At 58.2% G+C, this 16,158-nt stretch overlaps 1 protein-coding gene across 3 annotated transcripts; it reads right to left on the bottom strand.

Moving 5' to 3' along the window:
* Positions 1-2,017: 2,017 nt before the first annotated feature.
* NBL1 (NBL1, DAN family BMP antagonist) lies at positions 2,018-14,908 on the bottom strand. Of its 3 annotated transcripts, XM_077311915.1 has the most exons (5): positions 11,495-11,633; positions 7,703-8,167; positions 3,574-3,768; positions 3,185-3,296; positions 2,018-3,030 (listed from the first exon to the last, which is right to left on the bottom strand). In XM_077311915.1, the coding sequence occupies exons 3-5, from the start codon at positions 3,738-3,740 to the stop codon at positions 2,776-2,778; spliced, it is 534 nt and encodes a 177-aa protein (XP_077168030.1). In that variant the 5' UTR covers positions 3,741-3,768; positions 7,703-8,167; positions 11,495-11,633; the 3' UTR covers positions 2,018-2,775. The 3 variants fall into 3 exon arrangements, with proteins under 3 accessions (XP_077168030.1, XP_077168029.1, XP_077168031.1); XM_077311914.1 differs by lacking the exons at positions 7,703-8,167; positions 11,495-11,633 and adding an exon at positions 14,590-14,908; XM_077311916.1 differs by lacking the exon at positions 7,703-8,167 and having other exon boundaries at positions 11,495-11,872.
* Between the last annotated feature and the right edge of the window lie 1,250 nt (positions 14,909-16,158).

The following is a 16,158-nucleotide window of genomic DNA, read 5'->3' as shown; positions in this document are numbered from 1 at the left end:
TCCCGTCCTTCCCGGGCTTTGGTGGATCCCAAGCGCCCCCCAGTGGCTCCGATCGGGTTGGCATGTACAAATACACAAATCCTCCTTGGATCACGAACCTTCCCCCCCCCCCCCGCCCCCAGGACACAGAGGGATTTTATTAAAATGCAGTCATTTCTGTAAACTTCCCTTCCACTTCCCGCAGGCATTTCTTCTGAACGAGCCACCCCAAGGTCAGCTGGGGTGAAATTCAGCTGCAGTTCCTGCCCCCCAGGGCGAGAAGAACTGAGATCCAGCGGGCATCCTGGTTACAAGTGGCGGCTTCTCATCTGGAGAGCCGGGTTTGATTCCTCCCTCCTCTTCCACATGCAGACAGCTGAGTGACCTTGGCCCAGCCACAGCTCTCTCGGAGCTCTCTCAGCCCCACTTACCTGTCGGCTGTGGAGTGGGGCACAAATCAGGGTATAAATCAGGGTATAAGAACAAACTCTCCTTCTTCTGATACAAAGTTCCCCCAAAGCGATGACTTGTGAGAACCTGCTGGTGGTTGTGCGTTTTGTGAGCTGCGTGGCCAGGGCCTGATCCCTTCACTAGGGAGCTGCAGCACCAGGGGAATCTCTCCAGGCAGTGACCCCCCCCCCCCGTGCCCTTACTGGCGACATGCCAGGGATACCCACATCAGCCAGTTACTCCCAGTCTTCGCCTTGAAACAGCTGGGTCCGTTTCCCCCCCAGGCCCAGCACTCTGGCCAAGCGCCCTTCTTGGGAGCCTGCTGGCTTCCCTCCCTGCCAGAAGCCCCCCATCCTTCCGTTCGTCCTGACCCTGGGCTGGCCCCCCTCTTCCCTGCTGGGCATCCCCTTGGCTGCTTCCCCAAAGGACCGGCCTTACATTGCCTCTCCCCGGGGGCAGAAAGCTCTCGTACTCCCTTGGGGTTGCTGACCCCCCCCCCCATATACACACACACCCCCTCAGCTTTCTTATTTATTTATTTATTTATTTTTATGTCTGTCTTTGATTTTTTTTGGCCACCCTCCTGCCGGGCCAGTTTCTTCCCATTCAAGGGGATGGATTGCTGCAGGCTGGAGGTCAGATGTGCTTTCAAGAGAACTCCAGGCCTCACCTGGAGTCTGGCAACCGCAGACACCCTGCCAGGATGGCTCTTCTGCCTGGCCTCTGAGGCAGGCCCAAGATGGCACTCTTGGCCACGGGCTGGCATGGGGTCCCCAGAGGACTCTGGCATCTGCAGGGAAAGTGGCCAGGTTGTCCCTCACCACCAGCTGGGGTCAACAACTGGGGGCAAGGAAGCTCCTGGCGATGTGGGAGTGGCACCTGGGGGAGACAGGGACCTCAGTGGGATAGAAGGCCCAGGGAGACCCCTCCAAGGCTTCCATCTCCTCCAGGGAAACTGATCCATGTAGGTGGAAGATGAGCTAGGATTCCATGGGATCCCCAGGTCCCGCCTGGAGGGTGGCAAGCTGACTTGCTACACTGCCCTGCCTCAAAGGGGCCATTAGTGGCTCCAAGGCAAAGAAGGTTTTCGGTTGGGGGGTTCGTAGGGGGCGGGGGAAGACATGGTAGCATGGTTACGAAAGGCCAGGGGGGGTCTAAATGTTTTTGACAATATTTTACATGTAAAAAATGCATCAAAATGGGGCTGGAGCTGGGAGAAGGTAGAGGGTGGGGAGGAGGGAGACTCCAGCCGGAGATCATGGCCTTCAAAGCTGATTTCTGCCATCTGGGGGTCAGCTGGAATTTGGGGGATCTCAGGAGACCCCCTGGAGGTCCTGGAAGAATTCAAGCCTGGCTCTTGAGGCCTGGACCCAGTTGAGCCCGGTGGTTTTAGAGCTGGAAGCTGGACCGACTGTCTGCCTTTTCCAAAATACTTCCCCAGATCACCCCCCTTCTTTGAGGGGAAGCCCCCCAACTGGTTTCAAGTTAGAGAGACCTAAAGAAGGGCAGGGGGATTCCCTCCCTCCCACCCACCCAGCCGCTGGGTTCATGTGTAATGTTGCTTAATGGAAGACAGCAAACAGAAGGGTATTTTTGAACCATCAGACGTACATTCTCACCAACGGACCGATTACATTCCCAAAACGGGAAACTCAGAGAGAGAGAGAGAGAGAGAGAGAGAGAGAGAGCAGGTCTGTGTAGACAGATTGAGACTGGCTAACAAGCACCCCCTCTCCTTAAAGAATCTGTCACGAGGGTCTCGGACCCTCACGGACTTCTAGGCCCCAATTTCCCACAGTCAGCAACGGAGGCGTGCCCCAAAGGTCATGCAGGGACACCGAACCCCGAGTTCCAGTCCCACCACCGACGTGGGGAAGATGCCACGCCCCACAGCACACGGGACCAAAGGCACAGCAGGCGTCTCTCTTCTCGGCGGCTGGCACCCAGGGGAGGCCCGGCAGGGCACCCACCTCAGTGGTCCCAAGCTTGCATCTCTGCTTCCAGTGGCCTGGTGTGTGTCAGTAGGTCTCCGCCAGGAAAACCTCCTCCAGCAACTGAGAATCAGTCTTCCCTTGAGGCCGAAGAACCCCTCGGGTCTCTTGGGGAAGGTCTGCAGTGCCCAGCCAACACAGCCTCCCCCGCCCGCGTGTCCCCACCGTGGGCCATTCCTGGCGTTCCAGCACCACCCCGGCAGCCCTTGTGTCCCCGCCCCCCCACGAGGCCCCCGTGAAGTCCCCGCTTCTGCTGGCCCCTTCCCCGACAGCAAAGCGGCTACGAGCAAAGCATGAGGGGCATTATTGGGGAGAAAGGAAAGTGGTCCCGGCTTTGGCCGTGGGGGGCCGGCGCTCACTCCTCGGCCTCTTCCTCGTGGTGGCGGTGGGGGTGGGGGTGCGGGTGGGGGTGGGGGTGGGTGGCGGGGGTCTCATCCGCCTCCGGCTGGGGGTGCCCGGGGAGGTTCTCCTCGGCGTTCAGGTAGACGTTGAAGAGCGCCCCCTCTTGGCCCTGCTCCTTCCCGCAGGCCTGGCAACTGCAGTGCAAGATCTTCTCCACCAGCTTGTCCACCCGGGGGATCTCCTCGTTGCTGGGACAGTCCAGCGTCACCTGCGGGGGGGGGGGGGGGGGCAAAAAGGAGAAGTTGCTGGGAGTGTATCCCCTAAAAGGGGGGGAAGCCCCTTCTGTGCTCCTGGGTCCCTGTCCCCCCCCTGCCCCCTTCGCCATTTGTGGCAACCCTGTCTGACAAGCTGGGGTCACTCACAATCTCCCACAAGGACTGTGCTGGCATGCAGGAGTCGCAGTGCACGAGGGACTCCGTGGACTGTGGGAAGGTGTTGGGGACGCTGTAGCTGAAGCACTGGCCCAAGCAGGCCCTGTGGAGGAAAGAGGAGGAGCACACAGGTTAGGAGGGCAAGGAGACACAACAACATTGTGACGACCCCCAAAACAGCTATTCTCTCCAGGGGAAGTGCAGTCAGGAGAGATATCATTCCTGGAGATCTCCAGGCCTCAGCTGGAGGCTGGCAACCTTAGAACAGACCCAACAGAGATCTCCAGGCCTCAGCTGGAGGCTGGCAACCTCAGAACAGACCCAACAGAGGCGTCAATCCATGCTGCCCCACGATGCCCCCAAACACGGTGCCCACTTGCCTGTTCTGGATGGACTTGGCCTCGCAGCCGTTGTGGCCCACGATCTGGGTGATGTTCTTGGCTTCGCACCAGGCGCTCTTATCCGGGAACAGGGCCAGCTTGTTAATGGGAGGCGGCGCGGCCAGGATCAGGACCAGAAGGAGGGCACCCAGCAGGAACCGTAGCATCGTGGCCTCGTCCGCGGCGTCTCTAGAACTGGGGGCCAAGGAAGGAGAGCAGTCAGCACCCGGGGAACGTTGCGAGGTTGCACTGAGTTTTTTATCCACCTGGAATTCGGGGGGGGGGGGGGGAGGAGACAAGCTGGTTTTTCCCCACCCAAAGGAGTCTCAAAGTGGCTCACATGAAAGAAAGGCCAGAGAGCCCCGCTTTGATTCTTAAGCTCTTTTCCCAAGCTTGGAAGAGGCGTCTACCCTTGATCCTAGGGCAGGGGTAGTCAAACTGCGGCCCTCCAGATGTCCATGGACTACAATTCCCAGGAGCCCCTGCCAGCATTTGCTGGCAGGGGCTCCTGGGAATTGTAGTCCATGGACATCTGGAGGGCCGCAGTTTGATTACCCCTGTCCTAGGGCTCTTCTTGGGGAGTGGAGCAAAAGCATCCAGCATCTGGCCAGCAGGTGCCGCTAGAGCAGAAGCGGATTCCGGGAGAGCCCCCAGCATTCGCTGGCAGGGGCTCCTGGGAATTGTAGTCCATGGACATCTGGAGGGCCACAGTTTGACTACCCCTGCCCCAGAGGAACCGGCATCAAGGCCTGAGACATTCAGAGGTGATTTCCCACTGCCTGCCTGGGTAGAGGCCCTGGAGTTTGCTTGGGGGTCTCCCATCCAAATACTAGGCTGCGGTGACCCGGCTTCCCTTCCGAGATTGGGTTAGCCTGAGCTGTCCAGACGAGGGCCAGGCTAGCTTTCCTAGCAAGCAATAAAACATTCCTGGTCCTTTCCACAGCCCTCTGCCTTCGTTTGCTTATTTTCCTTTCTGACATTAAAAAAAAACTCAGCAGCATATTGTAAATCACCCCAAAGTCCCTCCTCCCTGGTCCTTCGTGACCCGTCCTGCCCCCCCCCCTTGTCCAGCTGGAAGATGCAGACCTGGCTGCTTCTTCTCCAGCCAAAACAGCTGGTCACAGCTGCCCGGAAGCCCCACGCTTAGCCAAGTGGAGGGTGGTAATGCTCTTCTGCTCACCCACCACGCGCACACACTCGCCCACAGCGAAGGGGAAATTATACGGGAAATTTTAGCTCGAAATAAAAGACATTCTCTCCAAACCCCCAAAACACCCCCGTTTTATTCAATTAACAATTATATTTGACACGCTTAAAATGCAAACAGACACAAATAGGCCAGTTTATGAAACAAACCCAATCCTTATCAGAGACATCAGGAAAGCTCACAAGAGCAGCTGCCTCTAATCCAGAGAGTCAGGTTTGATTGCCCACTCCTCCTTCACATGCAACCAGCCGGGAGACCTTAGGCTAGTCGCAGTCCTGTTAGAGCTGTTCTCTGTCCCTTGTTCCTTGTGATCCTTTAGCACAGGGGTCCCCGACGTGATGCCCAAGGGGCGCCATCCAACCCCTTTTCTGGTGACCATCAAGAGCTTTGAGGAAGTTGGCAGGGCTGGGGGGGGGGGGTTGCCCAGCAACGACCCTGATTGGCCACGACTGGATATTTGACTGGCTGGGCTGACTTGCTTGGGCAGCAGCTGCCTCTTGAGCTCCTGGGCCTTCGCGGTGTGACTGGCGCTAAGCTGTGGCAGCCATTTTGTGTCCGGCCCTGTCAGGTCAGAAGTCCAAAGGTGCTCAGAGGCTCAACCCGGCCGGAGACCTTGCTTTAGCGGGAGACGCCGGGGACCGACCCTTTTCCTGGGCAAAGTCCTCCCACAGAGCCACAAGGCCGCTCTTCCCACCCGGTCTGATCCAGCCCAGCAAGCCTCATGACGTCCAGGGAGGAAACGCCGGCCTCTCTCCCCGATACGGGATGTGGTTTGGCAAAGAGTTCACACGGCCTTTCTCCTGGATCCACGCAAGGCAACTCCCCCTGGAGCCATCCCCTGCCCCTTCCCTCCCCCAGTTCCTGCACCCACACGCTGCCTCCCATTTGCATCAGGCCGGTTTCCCACGTGGAGGTTCCCAGGCGGTTTGCGGGCAGAAAACCGGTCTCGGGATCAACAAGATCAAACTGGGCACCCTCCTGGCATGTTTCGACACAGCTGTTTGCCCAACTCCCCTTGCGGAGCGGCCAAGACTCTGACTGCACCGACAGGCAGCCCAATCTTCTCTGCATCTCGCTTCCAAGCCTCTGCTCCTCCGAGCGAGCTCAGACGCGCCCCACGGGGTGAAGCAAGACCCGGGGCCTGCGTGGAAGGCGGCCGGCTTGGAACACCCCAAAGGCAAAGCCAGACTGGCGGGGCCACAAAGCCACCCAGAGGGAGCAGAGCTGAACCCAGCAGAGACACGGCAGCTCCAGTGGGGGAATGGAGGACTGGAGGCCTCAGCAGGGATATGGCTCTATTGCATCTACTGCTAAAAGCAGCCATTTTCTCCAGGGGAACTCCTAGAATCCTAGAGTGGGAAGGGCCCATAGAGGCCATCTAGTCCCACCCCCTACTCAGTGCAGGATCAACCTCAAGCATCCAGGATCCAGCCTCAAGCATCTGTCCAGCTGCTGCTTAAAGACCACCAGTGAGGGGGAGCTCCCCACCTCCTTAGGCAGCCCCTTCCACTGCTGAATTACTCTGTGAAAAATTCCCCTCCGGATATCCAGCCTATATGTAGTTTAAAGCCATTCCTGTCCCCTCTCGACCCCCTCCTCTCCAGGCTGAACATGCCCAAGTCCTTTCCTCAAGGGACTTGGTCCCCAGAGCCTGGATCATCCCCATCGCTGTCTTTGTGCCTTCTTTATTTTGTCAAGTATGAATTCAGTCTGAACCAGAAACCTTTCCCAACACAGCAACTTCCTTTATGAGACAACACCTCCCAACATCTGCTGCACTCTGAACAGGAAGACGTCCTTCCTTTTTGTCCTCTACAACTACAACAGAGTTCACAGGAAAGTGAAATCACAAGAATGACCCATCTCCTGTGTCCCTGCATTACTCTCTTCTCCTGGAAGAAGGAAATGCCCGAGCGAGGACTCACGCAGAGGTGCAGTGGGCAGCCTTCTCAGAGGGCAGCCCTTTTCTGCTCCATTTCGGCATCACCCGGATACTTGGACAGATACAATCTACTAATTGGATATATTCAGTCTACTAATCTATACCGTATATGTCATCTACTAATTAATGGACACTACATCTCCCAGGCACTTTAAAAGACACAACAAGGAAGAAAATCAAGAAACTGGGCTGGCAGCCGTTAAAACAAAAGGAAGGCAAGGAAAGCTCTCCGACAGCCTTCGCCAGAGCAGGTGGCTGAGAAACAAGAAATTGGGCAGGCAATGATGAGCTCCCATCCCCTCCCACACAAAAATGAGCTTGTCAGGGTGACCCCTTCCAAAAGCCTGCCAGACACACAAGGGAAGAGGGGAGGCGAGGTGGGCTCGCTTGGGGCCTGCCTGCACAAGCACGGCACAGAGGAATCCCTCCGCACTGAGCAATGGCTGGACGCCTTCTCTCGGGCCCTGGTCAGTAGCCAAGTCTCATCACTGGTCATTGACTGCTCTGCGGTCCTTTTGACCCCCCAGTGCTGGTTTGGAGGGACTTCGCCGGTGCCGTAAACAAACCTCCCCCACCCAACAAACCTCTTGGGCCCTTCTTGGTCAAGAGTTTCTGGACAATCCCCCCCCCCCACGCACACACCTTCTGCTGAACACAATTAGAAGACTAGTCAGAAATTTCAACACTGCCCCAACCCCAATTAGAATCATAGAATCATAGAATCATAGAGTTGGAAGGGGCCATACAGGCCATCTAGTCCAACCCCCTGCTCAACACAGGATCGGCCCAAAGCATCCTAAATTGCCTCAGAACTCCTTGTAAAGAGATGATGAGGCCAGAGGCTCTCAGAGAACAGTCTGTGCAAAATAGCTGCAGACAAGAGCTGTCCGTCGGGCTTGGTGCTTCTCCCAGCCGTCATCGTAAAAATGCCCGTGCCAGCAGCCGGGATGACGGGTGACGTCCAGCAGCAGGAGACTCACATTTAAAAACCCAGCCTGGATGTTTGCAGCCGTCAGCAGCCCATTTTCATCCGTGCAAGCCCACGCTTGAGATATGCAGGGGCCGCTTTAAATGTGCCTCAGAGGCCTTCTGCCTTTCTCGTGTGAATGAACACTCCCGGGGGATTTCAGAGCTTTTAGGTGGGGGTCCATGTTGTTCTGCGAGGGAAAGACAAGATTCCAGGCTGGGAGCAACTGAAGAGACCAGCAAGATTTGCAAGGGAGAAGTTTGGGAGAGTCCAGGCTCCACTGGAGAGTCCAGAAGGCTTGTCCCCCGGAAATCGTATTGGCCTTTAAGGTGCCTCTGACCTTGAATCTTGCTCTGCACAGAACTCCGTCTGACTCCCTGAGAGGACTGGTTGGGTCTGCTTTGTGTCTTCAGCCTTTGTGGTCTGACAGGCATCACTTTGCTCATGTAAACAGAAGCTCCCGCAGTCAGTTGTGGTGCTGGAAGGTTAAACACACAGAGCTGTTCTCGCTCAGCCACCCCCCTGGTCCTGCCCCCTCTCCCCCACCCCCACCCCCACCCCCGCCAGCATCCAGACCTGGGTGAGAATCCCACGGAACTGGGCGGCCGGGGGGAGGGGGGCATCAGAGCTTGCCAAACCAGAGCACGCTTGCCTAATCCAGAGAGGTCCCTTTTCTTTTCCTAACAAAAGAGTCTTGTGGCATCGTAAAGATGAGCATATTTTATGGTGCGAGCGGCCATGAGTCAGTGCCCACAGGGCTCACAAAAGCTTACCCTGTAATAAATTTTGCTAGTTTTTAAGATGCCACCAGACTCTTTGCTTTTGGCTGTAGCACAATAAGAGGACTCCCCCTCCCTCCCCCGGGACGTCTTCTTTGGGACATTATCCCTCCCTCCCTCCCTCCTTCACCGCCTCTGGCTCTTTTTTAAGACACGTCTGGATCACGTCCCTCCAGCAGGTGCTTAGACTGGACGTAGAGGAGGGGCTGGTCAAGAGTGGTCAGCGGGACACCTTCAGTGGACACGGGGAAGGAAGCACCCCCCCTCGCCCATTCCTTGCCCACCACCCTCTGCACTCTTGTTTGGCTGCTGAGTCTAGAGAAGACATTGACGTTTTCACACCCAAAGCAATTTGAAGAAGAGGAGCTGTTTTTTGTACCCCGCTTTTCACTGCCCAGAGTCCCAAAGCGGCTAACAATTCCTTTTGCTTCTTCTCCCCACAACAGACACCCTATGAGGGAGGTGGGGCTGAGAGAGCTGTGAGAACTGTTCCTTGAGAAGAGCTCTCAGAGAACTGATGGGCCCAAGGTCACCCAGATGGCTACATGTGGAGGAGGAGTGAGGAATCCAACCCAGGCAAGAGGCACACGGGATACTCCCCACCTGGCACTAAGCTTGTTCCAGATGTGCTGGGAAGGGCTCGGCCACCGGAGGTCAAAGGGCAGGAAAGGATTGAGGGGGCGGTGCCCTTTCCCTGCAGGAGTTTAGGGCTTTTTAGCTTGGGGAGGTGAGAGGATTCAAAGAGAGGTGTCATGGTAGATATTTGGAGAAAGGGAGGGGGGCAGGCAAGGAACTCGATCTCAGAAGCATCGAGGGGGACCAAAATAAGTATTTTTTTTCCTGCCACACATGGTTAAAAAATCACAGGTTGAAGGTTATTAGATCTGTTGAGGAGCTTAAAGGAGCCTCCATGATCAGAGGCAGCATACTTCTAGAAACTAGCTGCGGAGCTGAAATGTCACTTCCCTACAAGTTGCCTACCAGTGGGGAAAGAGGCCAGATGAGCTATGCCCTTGGTGTCACCCTGCAGGCTCTGTGTACTTGGGAGGGGGACGCACATTCCCCTAGGAGGGCTGCAAGCTGTGAGCCTGCACATCGCCAGATGCCTCTCCCTGCCCTGGTGCGGAAGGACCCTCCAGCGGCACCCGGAGAGGTCAGATCCCGAGTCTCCCTTTGAATCCTCCCACTCTTCTCAGCGTCTGACCTTGAAGGAGTCTGAGGTCTAAGATCCTCACCCCAAAACATTTTGGCCAACTGCTGCTGGGCCTTCTAAGCCCAGAAGAACAGCCCCTCCGGAATGGGCTCCCTTTTTGCACCGAGTGGCCATAAGTCATCCTTGACTGATATTGTTCGGTCTGGATGGGTTAAATTGTTTTTTCTAAAGCATGATAATTCTTCAGTGGATTTTTACCCCCCTTCCCTTGTTTAATTTCCTTAAAAAAAAAAAAAAAGGTTTCTACATTTCCCAGAGCCCTTTGGAATCTGCTTCCAACAGGCAGGGATTCTTTTTTAAAGGAGAAAGATCTCACTCCAACCCTCGCCCTGGTTGGTTTTCAAGAACACCCACCGAAGGCATTTTAAGAAATGAATTCCAAATCAGGATTTTGTTCTAGAACGGGGGGTGCCCTCCGCTGCACCTCCAAGCTCCCTTCAAAGGGCAAGGCAGCTGTCTGCTTCAGGGGGGCTGTCTTCCAGGGACTCGGCTAGCAAGATCGACACCAGGATGGGGCATGGTCCCCCCCCCTCAGAGCAGACCCAGGAAAGCCCCCCACACAGACCCCCCTGAAATCCATGGAAAGGCACCTTGTGACGCCTCCCCATCAAACGCTTTAGGCATGTTTCTCGATGGACCCCGCTGAGAGATTCTCCCGGGCATGCTCCTTGCAAACTTTCCTTGTCCCGGGAAAGAACTCCTTCCTTTCCTCTTTGTTCCCTTCCAGCCCTCTGTGCCCAAAGCCCCCTTTCCCCCTTTGCCCTGGCCAGTCCGGGTCAGGCCTCGGGGGTCAACCAGCCCCCCTTTCATCCCTGCAAATGGCCAGCAATCGAAAAGGAAGACGAGCACGTCTCAGACTCGACCCGAGAATCCGCAGGCGATTCCCAGTTGCGATTCTTCATGGACTCTCCTCTTTTATTGGGCGAGGGCGGGAAACGGGAGGGGGAGGACGGAAAGCTCTTAACGATTCCAAAGCTGTTGCCCCCCACCCCCACTCGACCCCCTTTCATCTGTAACTGATTTCTATTTGTGGCCATTTCTCCTCTTTCAAGCCATCAATCACCGCAGGGGGAGCGCGGGGGGGGGGGAGAGAAAAGGCACAGCAGAGAAATCTGGTCTTGATCAGTGGAGAAGAAAAGAAAGACAGGTTCGCTCCTCAAGGGTGGCAGGGCAGGGACGCGGTTTCCCAAAGCAGATCCTTGTGGGTGGGGGGGCACCCTCAGGCCCGCTTGGGTCTCAGGAGGACAGGCCGACAAGCCAACCAGCCCCCAACAGGGGTTCACCTGCCCCTCCCCCATTCCCATCATGGGTGGCAGGCAGAGAACTGGAAAAGGAACTCGCTTCAAGGGACTCGCTGCGCCCCGGTGAGGAGTCCTGTGAAGCCCCGAAGTGGGCATACGCACTGGCCCCGCAGGAGGCCCATGCGCGGGATTCTGCGCCGCCGAGGACCTCCGAGCGAAAGAGCGAGGCGCGTCGGTGCCACTGCCCGGGGAGGGCTCCGGCCGTTCCCACCTGCCAGTCCCCTTCGAGAGGCGGCCGTGGGACTGCTGCGGCTCCCTTGCCGAGCGGGACCCCCGAGTGGGCTGCCCGGTAACGCCAGGGACCCCCCCCCCGCCCCATTTCCCGAGCTTCGGCCCCGGGGGATGCCGCGCCGGCTTTCCGTGCGCCGGGCGGGCGGGAGGCAGCTGGGGAAGGGGCCGAGCACAGCCCCCCCCCTCGGGGAAAGCGGGTCCGGGGCGGCCACCCCCCCTTCCCCCCCCAAGCGGGGCCACGAAGCAGCAGCAGCAGCAGCAGAGCGGGGAAGGCGACTCACCGTCGAGGCGAGCGTGCCGGGCCCCCCGGGGCTCTCGCGGCGCATCCGAAAGCGTCCCGCCGCCCGACGGCTCCCTCAGCCCCGGCGCCGCTCCCGGCCGTCGCGCCCCGACATCGCGCCCCGGCCGGGGAAGGGCCACCTCCGCCTCCTCCCCCTCCGCAGCACCCGGGCCGCCCTCGCTGCACGCCGCTCCCCCGCACGGGCGCTCCTCCCGCAGCGCAGGACACCGAGCGACCAGGCTGGACGGACGGCGCGGGCGGCCAAGGCACCGGGAGCGCGGCGGACCCAGACGGCGACGAGAAGGAGGCGCTGCGCTGCGCTGCGCTGCTCTGCGGCCGGCGGGCGGGGACGCGCCAGGGCGCAAAGGGGAGCGCCCGATCGGCCCCTGCTGGGGAGGCCTTCCTCCTCCTCCTCCTCCCTCCCCCTTTCCCCCCTCCCCCCGGTCAGGCTCTTTGCCAGGAGCGCCCGGCTCCCCCCCCTCTCTCCCCGCCCCCCGCAGCCGGCTCTTCGGAGAGGGGGCTTCGGAGAGGATCCGCCGCGGAGACAGGCCAAGTAGGCGCAGAACCTCCAGGCTCAGGGGCAGCTTGCTCGGGAAGAGCCCAGGCAACCCCCCCCCCGGGGGAGGGGGAGCCCCGGTTCTTTCGAGGAGCCCCCACGGAGGGAGGAATTGAGGAAGGGGGGGTCTGATCCAGAGAGCAATGGACACACGCAGTCTGCCCTCCCACACACACACACACACTAGCCGCTGGGCAGCAGCCTGCCTTTCTGATTGCCTTCTTTTGGGGGGTGAGGGGAGAGCTGGCCGCCGTGGGGCTTGGGTCGCTCTGTCAGGACTCTCCCTACAGTCTTCAGTCCTGCCCCTCGGGCACACATCCACTTCACAGGCCTTCGCCTTCTTTCAGTCTCAGCAGAGCTGGCCTACCTCGCAGGGCTGTGAGAAGTGTTCCCCAGGCAAAGTTGTCTGTTCCTCCCCTGTGCCAACTTGTGCAACTGAAGCCTGAGACCGGGTGTGTGAGCCCGAGGAAGACGCTGCGGTTGGCATGTTGCTGCAAAGAATCTTTCCCTTCCGAGATGTTGTTTGCAAACATCTGTGCCCTGTGCTCCGCCTGGAATGTGGCTGGGCAGCAGGGATCGAGCGCATCCTTGGGGCAGGGCCTGGCGAGCCCTCATGCGAGGTGGGCGGGAGCCATCCCTAAGGCCACAGACTCCGTGGCTCATCAGGGGCATCTCCCACCTGGTGTCTCTGGCCGAATGGCACCGGCTCCAGCCAGGGGAGGGTGGGGCCTGCGTTTGGCCCTGCTGGAGGAGACGGACCCCCGGCCTGCTCTGGCAGGGCTCCAGCAAAGGCCTTGGCAGCCTCTCCCTCCCGTGCCGCTCTACCAGGGACCCACCACACCAAAGCACCATGGGAACTGCGGGTGTGAGGGACTCACAGAACGGTTACAAAAGCTAAGAAAGAAACCGGGTTTTCTGTTGGGACTTGACGGTGTGTCTGGAACGCACACCTGCCGGGGAGAAGAGGGAAGGAGGTGCCGTCAGAGGTGTGCGGGAAATGGTGGGCGATAACTTTGCCTAGATGTTTGGGCAGGCGGGGGCATGCGCTGGCTGCTTCTCTCCCCCCCCCCATAGATGTTGGCTGGGCCCATGAACCCATCCTAAGAACCTCGCCAGCCCCTGGGTGGATCCAGCCCCAACAGTAGCAGGCCAGGAAACCCCCGGGCCAAGCAGGAAGGAAACACTCCTCCTGACTTGTTTATTCTCAGCATCTGGCACTCTGGGGTATACTGCCTCTGAACAGGAAGGTTTCATTTAGCTGCTCTGGTTTAATAACTGCTGATGAACCTCCACGAACCGGCCAACTCCCTCTCTTTCAAAAGGCATCCGTGCCAGTGGCCAACACATCCTGTTGTAGGGATTACCGTAAATTATGTACCAGGTGAGAGCACAAGCTTTGCACCTGGCTGAACAAATTGGAGCCAGCCAGGCTGGTCTGACTGGTAGGTACTTCCAGCTCCATGAAACCTCCTGCTTCAGAGGCAGTCTAGCTGTGGACCAAGTGCTGGGGGACCATGCAAAGGACAGAGCAGTCTGCTTTCATGCCCTGGATGTGGGAAAGTCAACTCGGTGTCGTGGTTAAGAGCAGCGGCCTTTAATCTTGAGAGCTGGGTTTGATTCCCCTCTCTTCCTCCACATGCAGCCAGCTGGGTGACCTTGGACCAATCACAGTTCTCTCAGGGCTCTCTCAGCCCCACCTACCTCGCAGGGTGTCTGCTGTGGGGAGAGGAAGAGAAGGTGACTGGAAGCCGCTCTGAGACTCCTTTGGGTAGGGAAAAGCAGGGTACCAAGAGATTTGAACCTGGTCTCCCCCGTTCAAGTCGGACTCTCTGACCGCCATGCCATGTCGGCCGCCCACTGCTGGAATCAGGGAGCTTCCCTTGAAGAGGCCAGAGCCTTTCTTAGGATGAGAGGAGCAGGTTGGTCTCTTCTCTCCCTGTCACAGGCTTGCAATGGCAACTGAGACACAAGGCTGGAGGCCAGAGTCACAATGCATCCCCAACAAAAAATGTCTCCACCCGCTGGCAGAAGATGGCAACAGAAGGGGGCAGCACCACCTCCCTGGGCAAGGAGTTCCAGAGCTGGGGTGCCGGGACCAAGAAGCCCTGTCCTGGGTTACTGCCTGCCTGCTCTCAGGATCGTGAGAGCCAAAAAAGCAGAACCTCCATGGAGATGAACAGGTCTTTCAAACTGTCCTTCCTCCACACCCTGATTAGGAGATTCTCAAAGGCATTTGGTTTATTTGCAACAGGAGACTCTGCCTTCCTGCCTGCATTTACCTGCGGTTAAAGACAAAAAGGGCCATCCTGCCTGGGCATTTTGGAGCCGTGCGTTTTGAGGCTGCCAACCTCCAGGTGGAGCCTGGAGATTTCACGGAATCAGAAGGGACCTTGAGAGGTTCAGTTGCCCTGGAGAAAGTGGCGGCTCTGGAGGGTGGCCTGTATCCTTTCCCACTGAGGCACCCTCTTTCCCAAACTTCCCCCCCCCAGACCTCCAGGAACCCCCCATGCTAAAGTTGGCAAGCTCGAGGCCAATCCTACCTGCTCCCTTCTCAACGACTTCTGCTGAGCTTTGCGGCTGGAGCCCAAGACGGGGCCCGTGTGCTGGGGGAAGGGGCCCCACAGCTGGCACGCTGCTTCAAAGGCTCTCCCCGCTCCGAGAAGTCATCTGGAAACATCTGTGCACAGCGCAGGGTCTGGAATGCGGCAGGACAGCGGGGAGCGCGTGCTGCTCTTCCTGAGGCCCGCGAAGGCAGCCTCCTCCGGGCCGGGCCCAGCTGCTTCCTCCGCACCGCTCAACCTTTCCCCTTTCCGTGGGGGCCCAGGGGAGAGGGGCGGGCTGCGTGCCCTGCGGAGTCCGCAGGCCTTGGGGCCCGGGCCTTTTCCCGGCCCATCTCGGGCAGCAAGGGGGGAAGGGCCCATCCCTAGACGCTCCTCCGTATTTCTCTGAGCAAGGGGGCAAGACGTCATTTCCCCATCGCATCATTTACTTTGCCACAGGGGGTTGGGGTCGCTAAAAAGGTAGCGGATCGAAGAGTTTAAACTTTAAGTTCTGGAAATGATTCTGCTCAGTTTCCTTCCGCTCCCAACACTCTGCAGAGATTTCACAGACTTGGGCTGCGACTGGGAAGGAAGGCAAGATGTGGGGAGACATTTCTTAACAGACAGGCGGGACAGCCTACTCTTTTAGGAACCCGCCCCAACATTATAGTCTTATTAGGAACTGCTGCTTTTGGTTCCCCCGCCTTGTGAGATTAGGGACGTGGCAACCCAGGAGAGGGAGGGCCTTCTCAGTCATGGCACCAGAGCTGTGGAACCCCCTCCTCTTGGCCAGGGAGGCTAAGACGAGGCTGTAGCCCTCCAAGCTCCACGGCTGCAGAAGAGCAAAAGAGTCAGGATTTGGCCACCTCCTTGTGGGTCTTCCAGAAAATCTGCGGGGTCAACGTGGAAACAGGAGGCGGACCTGGATGGGCAGGAGAGCCAGCCGGGCATCCTACACTCTCCGGTATCGACCCCAGCTCTTTGAACGTGAATCCGAATGCCAGAAAAAGCCAAGGGAGGAGGGAGACCCCGATCACTTCCAGATGAGCTTCTCTGCCAAGCTTAACATTCCTGAAGGGCACTTGAAGAGAGGGGTCCCCCCCCCCTGCCGTCACTTCCAGATACACAGAATTGCTTTTGTTCCAGAGCAAAAGACAAAGAGGCACCCTTCTTCTCCAGAGAAGCTTCGGCCAGGCTCAGAAATAAACGTCTCCCGCCACTGCCTTTGGACTGAGCACCACACCAGGGCCCAACGTGCAGAAATATTTCAACATACAGACGGGAAAGAAGCCGGAGCTGAGGCTGGACAGCCTAACGTTGCAGGGGGGAGGGGGCGGCAACCCCCTCCCCTCCAGCCTTCCTTTAGCAAAATCCATCCAGGCCTCGGGGAAGTGAAGCAGAGGCGAGGAGGCAAACCAGTTTCCCGGAGTGGGAGAAGGAATCCGATGCTGAAGGCCCCAACCCAAAGGTCAGATGCAGAGAGAACGGCCGGTCGAGGCTGATCCCCCTGTGCAGGGCAAGAAAGCGGGAGAGCACCCTGCTCTTCTCAAATGGAAGGTCTGCAGCACG

Source organism: Paroedura picta, chromosome 15 (genome assembly GCF_049243985.1).
Source record: "Paroedura picta isolate Pp20150507F chromosome 15, Ppicta_v3.0, whole genome shotgun sequence".
NCBI lineage: Eukaryota > Metazoa > Chordata > Lepidosauria > Squamata > Gekkonidae > Paroedura > Paroedura picta.
The sequence above is the reverse complement of the archived record's forward strand: the minus strand, read 5'-3'. Positions and strand labels throughout refer to the sequence as shown.

Coding starts and splice junctions, on each gene's coding strand:
- NBL1 (XM_077311914.1), bottom strand. CDS start 3,740: ATGCTACGGTTCCTGCTGGGTGCCCTCCTTCTGGTCCTGATCCTGGCC. Junction 3,297..3,573: donor GCCAAGTCCATCCAGAACAG/GCAAGTGGGCAC, acceptor TTTCCTCCACAG/GGCCTGCTTGGGCCAGTGCT. Junction 3,031..3,184: donor CACAGTCCTTGTGGGAGATT/GTGAGTGACCCC, acceptor CCCCCCCCGCAG/GTGACGCTGGACTGTCCCAG.